Below are 11,644 nucleotides of genomic sequence, written 5' to 3'. Positions count from 1 at the left end.
GCTTGCTAATATCAATATTAAGAGGAATATATTACAACAATTATTAAAATGATTGTAGTAAATATAATGATTTTTATTAATATTATCAAACAAATAAGATGATCGGACTTGCGATATGATATATATTAAGATATATAATACATCATTATAATAACGATTTAATAAAAAAATCTTTTGAGATAAATAAAACAAAACAAAATAAATTTTTTAATTTTAATTAGAAACAATAGTGACTTATTGTATATATTTTATACAAGATGTAACTGCTACTTTACACTCGATGTAATTTGCGTAAGCGAGTGCTGAAATTAATGCGATTGCATCAGAGACAAAACGGTATAAAAGTATAAGAAAGATTGTATAAAGAAAAGATATAATTTATGACAAAGAGTTTTTGTAAGATATGAAATATTCATATCGTGATAATAAAAATATAATGTGCATAATAATACTATAAAAATTTTCAGACAGACAGAACTGATCGATTTCGAATACAAATTAATGCGTTAATTTTTTACTTAATTTTATTTTACTTATTTTACTTAATAAATTTCAGACAGACAGAATTGATCGATTTCGAATACAAATTAATGCGTTAATTTTTTACTTAATTTTATTTTACTTATTTTACTTAATAATTTTCTGCGCAAAAGAAGACCCTAGCCCTCAAAAGTGAGAAAAAGTGGGCTAAAAACCTTGAAAATTCTCTGTAGAAGATTGAAACATATATATATATATATATATATATATATATATATAAGAAAAAAATTTAAAGAAACATTAAGGAGAGAAAGCAAATGAAAGATGCTTCGATTTGCAATTTATGTTATTATATCATTAAAATTTGTTAAAGAATATTTTAGTAAAAGACTGATAGTCTAATCTAAATAATAGTATCTTACACTCAAAAATTTTTTCTATGCAAAATGTGGAATATGAATATCATTTCTACGCTGAATATTCAACCAAAATCCACCTTCCGGCATCATTGACATATTTTTCTTGCTGAATCTCAACGGTAATGTGGTTTTCGCGCATAGTTTCAGTTCGTATCGTGCTAATAGATGAAACAGCAAAAGCTTCATTTGCAACATAGCGAATCTTTGGCCCACGCATATTCTTGGTCCTAATCCAAACGGCATATAAGAAAATGAATTGCGATAAGTCTCATTATTCAAAAATCTCCCCGAGTAGAAATTTCGTTGGGTTCACCCAACATGCATCGGGACCCGGTATAGCTGATGTAGGGTGGATTTTACCCTATGTAAATCTTATCGGTTTTTCTTCAGGTCAACCCTAATTAAAAATATAACAATTAGTTTTTGATAGAACAGATGCTAGGTATTACCGAACAGAGTAACCCTAGTAGTACCTCATCGGTACCCTATTAGGTATACCTTACGTAAAAAAAAAAATATTTCCGGTATTGTATTTTTCATCGGGAAACCATCAGGGCCCTATGATTCTATCTGCAAGACATATTCTTTTTCAAAAATACACAAGTTCTGCAAAAATTACCTAGATGGGGCGACGATCGATCATGTACATCATTGTCAATATTCTATTGTCAGTCTGAGGTTATCTAATTTACAAGGTTAGAGTTGACATAGATCTTCTTAAATCTTTATATTTTATATATGTAAATATTTGCAATTGTGATAATTGATATAACAATAATATTAAAGTTATATTTGTTTGTTTTCGTTTTATTGATGAAAAAACAAATAATTTTTTAGAAGTCGAATATATATTATAAAAATGAGTGATGAAGACCGATATGCAAGAAAAAAAGAACTTGCACGTTTACGTGCAAAAAAATATCGTGATAACAAAAGGTTACAAGTGATCAATGAGCGTCGGGATTTACCACATACTTTGAGTGCACCAAATAGACCTGAAAATTTAAACGAGTTTTAGTTCAATGAATCGAATGTAGAAGATGAACATCATGTTACAGAGATGGAGTCAGAAATTATTCATTTAAATATGGATCATTTTGATATGAGTGAATCGAGCTTCGAATCACCAAATAAAGCTCGTACTTCTGACATATTCTCATGTAGTTCTAGAGATGAAGATGAAGATGAAGATGAAATTGAGGAATTGGATCCTGACGTCCGAGAGGCAAGCATGGATGAAGATGAGTTGGAGGACTGTTTTGAAATTGAAGAGATAAACGAAATTGAAGAATTGCGACAGTGGGCTTTAAGTGGAAATCCAACGATTCCTCATACTCGAATAAATAGTTTACTTGCTATTCTGAGAAAGCGGTTGTTACCTGAATTGCCCAAGAGTGCAAAAACTTTCTTAGGTACTTCCAAAGCTCATTATAATCTCCAACAGTTCGATAATGATGGCAGTGAATTTGTATATTTTGGTATGAGTAAATATCTCCAAAGTGTCATCAATCCAAATTTTCACCAAGACGGAGTCATTAATTTGATTCTAAATGTAGATGGACTGCAAATATTCAAATCTAGTTTAAGACAATTTTGGCCCATTCTATGCAAAATTCACTCGAATAGTGATGTTTATCAATCGTTTCCTGTGGCTATCTATTCGGGGAAAAAAAAACCTAATGATTTAAAACGATATTTACAAAATTTTATCAATGAAGTGAATCAGTTACAGAACAAAGGAATTTTGGTAGACAATCATTTATTACAAGTACGCATAAAAGCCTTCATTTGTGATACACCTGCTCGTGCTTTACTCAAGTATGTCAAAGGACATGGTGGATACTGGGCGTGTGAACGATGTACTGTTCGTGGAGAACGTATAGAGAGACGGACAATTTATCCGAATGAAAATTGTCAAGCCAGAACTGATGCTTCATTCCGTCAACAGAGCAACCCAGAACATCACACTGGGATATCTCCTCTTCTTTCCATTAAACCACCAATAGATATGATAACTCATTTTTTATTGGACTTTATGCATCTTGTATGCTTAGGAATTATGAAAAAATTATTAGAATATTGGTTATATGGAACTTCAATTATGAAAATCAACCAGAATGCAAAGAATCAATTATCTAATTTATTAATACGTCTTCAATCTCAAATACCAATCGAATTCCAACGTACGACCAGAACTTTATCCGAATTTGATAGATTCAAAGCAGTAGAATTTAAATTTTTGTTGTTGTATGCAGGGCCTATTATTTTCAAAAGAGTTTTGAACGATGCAGCATATAAACATTTCCTTTTTCTACATGTTGCTTGCCGCATTTTATGTTCCAAAAAATTGGCGTTAATAAATTATGAAAATGCAAAAAAACTTCTGATACAATTTGTGAAAATATCAGAAAAATTATATGGTAAAACGAGTCTCATAGGAAATATGCATAATCTTATTCATCTGGCAGATGACGTGAAGAATATGGGATGTTCTCTCTCCAATGTCACTGCCTTCCCATTTGAGAACTGTTTGGGGAAAATTAAGAAACTCTTACGAAGTGGAAATCGACCGTTGGCACAAATTTGTCGTCGTTTGCAAGAAATATATTTAATTGATATCAAAAAGCCTCTTCCCACTTCTTCTGTGCAAATCATATCAAAACTTCAGAAGGATATTTCCGGAAATACAATCAAACGTTTAAAATATAATAATTTAATTCTAACACAAATATTCCCAAACAATACAGTAATACTAGAAAATGGGACGCTAATGGAAATAACTAAAATAAATATTCCTCCTGAAATGGATGAGAGGGCGATACAAATAAGTGGAACCACAATGAAAATAACAAAATCACTTTTTAAAAAGCCTTGTGATTCAAACATTTTGGAAATGTGGGAGGTAACTAGACGCCATGCTAAATTTATCACTTGTCCATTAATTTCAATACGTGGAAAATTTGTCACTTTTGATATCAGTGAGAATCAAGAAGAAAAAATATTTACAATGCCACTTCTTCATATTTAAAATAAAACTTAACAATAAAACTTTTTATAACTTTTTTTAAATTTTTAACAATAAAACTTTTAACAATAAAATTTTTCATATTTATAATAAAACTTTTAACAATAAAACTTTTTTGAATAAATACGCGGAACAAAATGGCAGCTATGCACACAGCGCCATTTCATGATGCCTCAACATTGCGGGATGGACTTAACCTCTAAAACGTCACGTGTGTTACACGCCACTTTTCTTCCTTTGTATTCTTCTCTCGTAAAGAAAGTGATGTTAACAAAAAAATGTATTTATAATAAGAAAATATATATTTTGATTTATGTGCTCGTGTATGGTTGTGAGAAAAAAATATTAGGCCTTGAGAGTAATGCGTCAAACTGTATTTCTCACTAATCGTTCGTGCACCGGCAGCAGTGAGGTTAAGAACACAACTGATTTCAACAAAAGTGTATTAATTACTCAAAAAGGTATATATTTATGTCATTAAATACTAAAAGTGCATAGTTTTAGAAAAAATTAGCTGCAGCTCTCCGTTTATGAATATTTACTTATGTCTGTAATGTGTGACGAATCGATTCTAATCTTTATTGTTGTTTTCAATTATACAAGTATGTAACTTCGTTTTTTAAAAATAACGACAATTATTTGACTTGACTTTCGTGAAATATTTTTCTTTTCATAGTGTCACATGGTTTTCTCTTTCTCTCCCTGTTTAGATGGACGAATATCCGTATAAATTAGTGGTTTTCCCAGAGGACAAGACTCAATTAATTAGTATCGAGATCGTTCCTTCACATTGGATCGTATGGAATGAAGTTGAAAAGATTCTGGAATGTTATTACATGTCAGGTTCACTGTTGAGTAAGAAAAGAAAAGACCTGCAGTCTTTGGTAAAACAAGGAGCACCACCAGACACTCAATGGCCAAAATACGAAGTAGAAATTAGAGGTAGAGCAAAATCCTACAAAGATGCTGAAATTGGACTAGAAAAGCTGGAAACCAAACAATATGCATATTCTACAGACGACGAAATTGCATGTCAAAAGAAAATGCTGCAAGAAAAGAAGTTTTATCAAATGAAAAAGTCTTCGATTGATATACCAATTATTGAAGAATCATTAAATTTCCACGTTGATCTAATAGAAAATGAAAAAGAAAATGCTATTGAGAATGTCGGTATTTACAAAAAAGGTAATTTTTTTTCGTTTTCTGTTTTTTGCATTGCTTTAAAAAAAAATTCCCAAATGTAGAATTGATAGGAATTTAGGACTTGATAAAAACTCGACTAAGAGTCTTTATGACGAAAAATATGAAAAGAAAAGGAAATGCCTGTCTCAACGGAGTGAAAAAAATAAAATGTCGATCCAACATTCTTTGCCCTTCGACGGTTCATGTAATTCTAATAATAGCAGTGATGAATCTATTAAATCTATAACTCAACACAAAATTAAAACAACTAGAAAAGGATCAAAGCATTCCTCCTCTCAAAAACTGCCTAATCATTCGTCGAAATCAAGAAGAGAGTCACGACGATCATCTTCTACCGAGCACTTATCGAGTCCAGATGAAAATGGGACTACAAATGGTAATAAAAGCTCACTAAAATTAAAAGAAAATAATCGACGTTCATTTATCTCAAAATCGCTCACATTTTCTTCTGAAGAAAGAAATCTCTCTGATAAGAACAGAGATACACATTTAGAACGATATCTCTCTTCACCATCTTTTTGTGATGTAACAGAATCTAAGCGGGAGAATGAAAAAAATGAAACAAACAAACTGTTACGTCCAGACCCTGGAATGGATGGGCCGTATGGAAGGACGCAACTTACTTACCCCGTGACACACTTTATTCGGGCGTGTGTATGGATCGGGTCGAACGAATGTGAAGGGCCTGACACAGGTCAGCGACCGAAGGTCTCTTTAACGCTGCGTTTTTAAGCCTATTCGTTCGATGGCCCCTTTTCGGTAAAGGAATTTAATCCTTGTTACGCGGGATGGGACCTAGTGCGATCTCGGGATTTAGGGAAGAGAACGGTTTAAATAATTAAATTATACATTAAATTAAAAATACATATATTATAAAAAAAAATAATGAAAGAAAAATACATCTTAGCAGTTGTAGGTATGCGTGAGTGGGTATCTGTGTGTGTATGTATATATTCTCGCGGGTGTTACAATCGTTCGGAGGTTATCAGTCAGAATATACAGGGAAGAATTTACGTTAAGAATTAAATTCTGACTGGTTAATACAATATACATATAATTAATATAATATAAGAAATAAAACAAAATAAAAAGTGAATGTGTAATAAAACTATGAATAACGCTTACTCATTAGAAGAAGTATAGAATTCGTCGCTTGCGCATATGTGTTATAGTTAGAATTAAAATTTTCTAAATTCGCTGAAACACAGGTCTAAATTAAAATACAATAATAAAATTAAGATAAGAGATTCGCCAAGTCTAAGTTCGAAAATTATTCATCTATTTCAACGGCTTCTCCCAAAAGTAATGATAATTCAAAGGAAAATAATATGAAGAGAAAGGAAAACATAATAATAATAATAATAATATGAGGCTGGGAAATTAAAAGAAAACGAAAGGGAGTCAAGAAAAAATAGAAATGAAAAGATATATATAAAGAAGGGCTGAAACGAGATATAAAGATAGAAAACAATATAAATTCTCGGTAAATAAATCAGAAAGAGCTAATAAAGAGAAATAAGGAATTGTTCGCGAATCGCCTTACGGAGATTCCCGGCGAACGGGGAATTGTTCGCGAATCGCCTTGCGGAGATTCTCGGCGAACAGAAAGAACAAGGAATGAGACTGGAGGAGAGGTGAGACAAGGATTGATTGATTGATAGTAATTAGTAAAAATTTAATGGTTATTAAACCGTTTAAAATTATTTGTCAGACATAGATTTTAAATTATGAGATAGTAAGATATGGGAAAGGGAGAAAATGAAAATTACTTAATTTTACTCACAACTCATTGGCATCACAAAAATGAGTGCGTTCATAAAATTGCAATGGCTGAGGTCGGAGATTTATAACATGAAGAGCTGGGTAATGGAGATGTTCATCAGAAAATTCACACGATGCACAATTAAATGTTAACAAAATCATTTTCACTGTGATATAAAACAGATGAATAACTCAATTGTATAATGCAAAAAAAAAAAAGGATCCCCGAGGCTATATAATTTTAAAATTGAATGACTGAATCTTGACTGGCGCTGTGAACTGAACTGTCAACTGCACTGCTGCTCGTTGGAAGAATTAGCGTACTGAACTGTCAACTGGAGTGTTAAATGCGCGCGTTGCGCCTTGCGCTTGCATTTTAAAGTTATTACTCCTCCTCCCTTCTGGATGGTGGGGAATCTTTTTAGGCGAATTAAATAATTTCTATTACTCTCTTCCTAAGGTTAAGAAGCTTGATTTTTTAGAAGGAGAGGGGTCTCTTAAGATTTTTATTGGTTAAGCTCTTTGGCTCGAGACTTAGCTCCATCCAGTAGAGAGTGGGAGTGAGCTGATTATCTTATCGCTTGATGATTTGGCGATTCGGAGAACGCTCGAGGGTGGCCTGTCGAACGATCGCACGTGCACTATCAATTTCAAGAATATTGCTGTATGTTTAGATTTGGACAATCTTCCCGAAAACCAGATCTTTATTTTAAAATTTCTTTAGATAGAGAGGCTTCGAACATAAAGCCGTACCAATAGATACGGGACAGTTAGAGTTTCTCATAACAATTTTTCATCTCATAATTCACGAATTTATTTAGAGTTTCGTTAACGCTATCTCGACTGGCCATTCCCTGAATTAGATTTGTTAAAGTTTAATAGCGATACACGCGGATTAGGTTGCGTTCTTCTACGCGTTATCATTATTCCTAAGAAGAATCGATTTACATTCCAAATGCAAGTCGATCCTCGATTTCTTTCTTCCACGAAATCGTTTCGAGGAAAGAAAAGAATCGTGGAGTCCACCGGACGTAACAAAACCTAACGTCAAGAAACATTCATATTCGCCACTACACGATATAAATAAAAATGATATAAGTCGTCCTTTTAACTCTTCACGTCATATATACAATTCTAAATTTTCTGATAGCCGTCAGCTATCGAATTCTTACCAAACAAATGACAAAGAAAGTGTAGATGGAAATTATTCTTCGTTCTCTAGAAAACAGTATATGAAAAAACAGAACTTGAAAAATGTCCAATCTAGCATAAATTCAAGAAAATTTTCGTCACCAAGTTTGAGTTGTAATAAAACAGATTCAATGTCTTCATCAAGTTCATTACATTCGTATAGATCTCAAGAATATTCACCGAGAGGAAATGAAAGTAGAGACAATATTTCTAAAAAATCACATAAAATTGGCTTGCCCAGGAAAAATTCTCAAAACACCATTACATCACAATCGACAGGAAAGACAGATTCTCGCTCATTACAATCCTCACAAAAGAAGTCTTCCTTGTGTACAATTTATGAACATGAGATGGAGTTTGAACAGAGTAATTTCATTAATTTTGTTCTTTATATATAAATCATTCAGAATTTATCGAGAATGAAAATTGAATTCTTAATTAATTATTTTTTAGGTTCATTAAAGGAAACTGTGTTAAAATGTTATGATTCTGTGTCCAAGCAAATATCTGATCTTAAAGGCCTCGTCGTTGATTGTAAAATTAAATTAAAAAATCTTCAATCTAAGATGGAAAATACTCCTTTCCAAGCAATGGAAGCATTAAATATAGTCGACGATGAAGATTCAGGACCTATTCAGTTACCTTGCGCAACAATGAACGATTTCGAAGAATTCAATGACTTGATTCGATTAAACACAGAATATCGCAATAAAATAGTGAGTAGTTGCTTATTCAGTTTGACCTCGAAATTATTGTATGAAATTAAAGCAATGAATTATATTTTTATTTCTTTTTATTTCAAGAAAATCAAGATTCTAAAGTCAGTAAATAAAAGACGATCTATGACTCGATGTCTGGGTGATATTATTCGACAATTTGTATCACCAAATGTAGGAAAATTATTAGTACCGGTGAAAGCAACACCTGGTAAAAAAGTTTTTAAAAATATGACAATTTATAATGTATTAGAAGGTATTTATTTTTTTCAATTTATAGAATTGTACATACTGACTTGATATATTTTATACGTTATTTTGTTATATATACTAGGAATTTATACCCATTCTTTCGGGTCTAATAATAAACCAATATCAACTCAAAAGTTCATAAAAGCTGTGCAAGGTGTCCTACATAATGCCAAAGATTGGAATGGTGGTCGTAAGATCAAAGAAACAAATGAAAAAAGCGAAGAAGAAGAAACTGCAGAAGAGAGCAATACTGATTTCCAAGAAAGCGAAGGAGATTAACAATGAACGTTGCCAAAATTTCAGTTAGAAAAAATTATTTTTTAATTTTGTGTTTCAGTTGTCTTCCGTTGAATTGATTATTCCGTCCTCAGTTCCGTCTTCAGTTGAAATGATTATTATGATTATAATTAAGAAAAGTTTTTTTTATCTTATAAAGAAATTATTTTATTTTTATTTGCATTTTTATTTTATAAAGAAATTATTTTATTTTTATTTGCAAGATATAATATACTTTATTATTAAATTTTTCTGTTCTTATAACAAAAATATGTTTTAAAAAATATAAAAAATAAGAATAATAATAATATTAATAATAATTAAATAATAATTAAAAATTTCTAAATTAAAAAAAAGTCTAAAAAAATGTTATTTAGATTTAAAAGTTTCCATTAATTTTTCATTGATTTATATTTAACAAGTCTAGAAAAATGTGATAAGCATTATCTAAAGAACAAATCATTTTTGTTACAATATTGTGAGAATTCTTTCATTTTTAGTACCAAATACTATATAATAAGTATATCTATAACATTTTGTAAGGTTTAATAAGAAAAAATTTTGAAAATAAATCATTTTACTCCTTAAGTTGACAACGTTAACAATAAATATTTTTATTTAATTGCGGAGAAAATGCATAACTCCTGCAAGAAGTCCACGCTTACCCGACTCGGACCTGATCCCTATCCCGATGAAGTCTTAGTCAGGTAAACCTGTTAAGTTTTTGATCGAGAAGCTGCGTGACGCTGAGATAAGGTCATCATTGGTTGAACATTATCATGTCCCGATGTTCAGATCGGGTTTGCCCATTGCTTTCCCGATGTAAATCGAACGAAATTTCTATTCGGGTCTCCGGACAAAATCTGTCCGGATTATCGTAGTACTTCTCATCGTGGTGGATCGCGTAAACTGGGACCCAACAAATCATGCCCTTTTCCATGACGAAAGGCTTCTTACCCGGCGATGCAGGTGGTAATTCATATATTTTGCCGCATACTCTTTCCAAGAAAGGCGGTGGATAAAATCTGAGAACTTCTTTTATAACCGCGTCTAGATATTCGAGACTGTTAATAGTTTCGTAAGTCACTTCCTCAGAATTCGATTCCTCTAAAATTTCATCAATCTCTCGGCGCAGTCTAATCTGAACTTCTGGATTAGCCGCGATTTCGTGAGCCGCGAAGGACAACGTACTTGAGCTGCTTTCAAAACCGGCAAATAAAAGGTTGAATGCTTGCGCGGCTATATCGTCGTTATTCAAATTTTGTCGACCCTCTTTGTCTTTAATATTCATCATCAATTGTATTATATTCGAACGTGTAACATATTCAGCACCATGCGTGGCGCGCATTTTTATAATGTTTTTGAAAAAACTCGACACACGATTGTTTAAAAACTTTATATTGAGAATGTGGCACAATTTCGGAAAGGTTCGAAGAAGAACAAATTTTGCCACACGAATTCCTGAAATGCAAATGGCCTCCTTGGTATATGAGTAGAATTTGTTTGTCGGATCCTTCATAGAGTCGATCTTTATTCCATAAACACACATGGCCATGACGTCGTTTGTATATTTCGTGAAGAAGTCTTTTATCTCGAGATCACTCTTATCCGCTGGCAATGTCGATAAAGATTTAGTAAAATTCACAGCACATTCCGACATCAATGCAAACATGTTCTTCATCTTGCCGGACGTAAAGCAGAAACTCAACAGATTTCTCATATTCCGCCACTTTTCTCCGTGAAGAGGAAACAAATTCTGCTGAATTAAAAATTCATTCGAATCAATAAAACTGGGTCTACAAGGAAACGATTGAAAATTCTTAACAAAAACAGCTTTAATGAGTTCCAAATCGCGAAGCAAGATGATTGGATTTGTCATGGCGTAAAATCCAAAGTACTTTACATCCGGATTAAAATTATATATCTTACGGATAAAATCGGCAAATGATATCCGTTGAAATATAATTGGTGCCATGACGCCAAATACTGGCACAGATGGCATGTGAATGACACCGCGTCGTTGAAAAAAATTGTTACTTCTGTAGAGATAACGGATAATGCCAAAAATTCCGATCGCGATTATTACCCACCAGTATTCCATATTTTCTTAAATTTATTTGAAATCGTCTTCTTCGAAATTTAGTCTCGAAAGAGTAAATGAGCGTAAACGTAGCACGTTATATCGTGTGATGTTTTCAACTCGAAACGCTACAAGTTGACTGAAAGGTCCTTAAAACACATTTCGACAATCGTGTTTTTATTTCTCGATTTCTCGACACACACATACACACACGCGGGGAGTGCAAGGGGGGCCTTGGGCC

At 32.4% G+C, this 11,644-nt stretch overlaps 1 protein-coding gene and 1 pseudogene across 1 annotated transcript; one reads left to right on the top strand and one right to left on the bottom strand.

Moving 5' to 3' along the window:
• Positions 1–917: 917 nt before the first annotated feature.
• On the bottom strand, positions 918–11,424 carry LOC145970617 (cytochrome P450 9e2 pseudogene; annotated as a pseudogene).
• LOC145969806 (uncharacterized) lies at positions 8,418–9,328 on the top strand. Its single transcript, XM_083096072.1, has 4 exons — positions 8,418–8,445; positions 8,533–8,795; positions 8,883–9,051; positions 9,130–9,328. Exons 1-4 carry the CDS (start codon positions 8,430–8,432, stop codon positions 9,324–9,326), a joined length of 645 nt encoding a protein of 214 aa, XP_082952198.1. The 5' UTR covers positions 8,418–8,429; the 3' UTR covers positions 9,327–9,328.
• Positions 11,425–11,644: the final 220 nt, after the last annotated feature.

Source organism: Camponotus vicinus, unplaced genomic scaffold (genome assembly GCF_025532165.1).
Source record: "Camponotus vicinus isolate PSW18456_S1 unplaced genomic scaffold, iyCamVici1.0 SCAF_4, whole genome shotgun sequence".
NCBI lineage: Eukaryota > Metazoa > Arthropoda > Insecta > Hymenoptera > Formicidae > Camponotus > Camponotus vicinus.
Note: the sequence above shows the minus strand (reverse complement) of the source record. Positions and strands in the feature narration are given on the sequence as shown.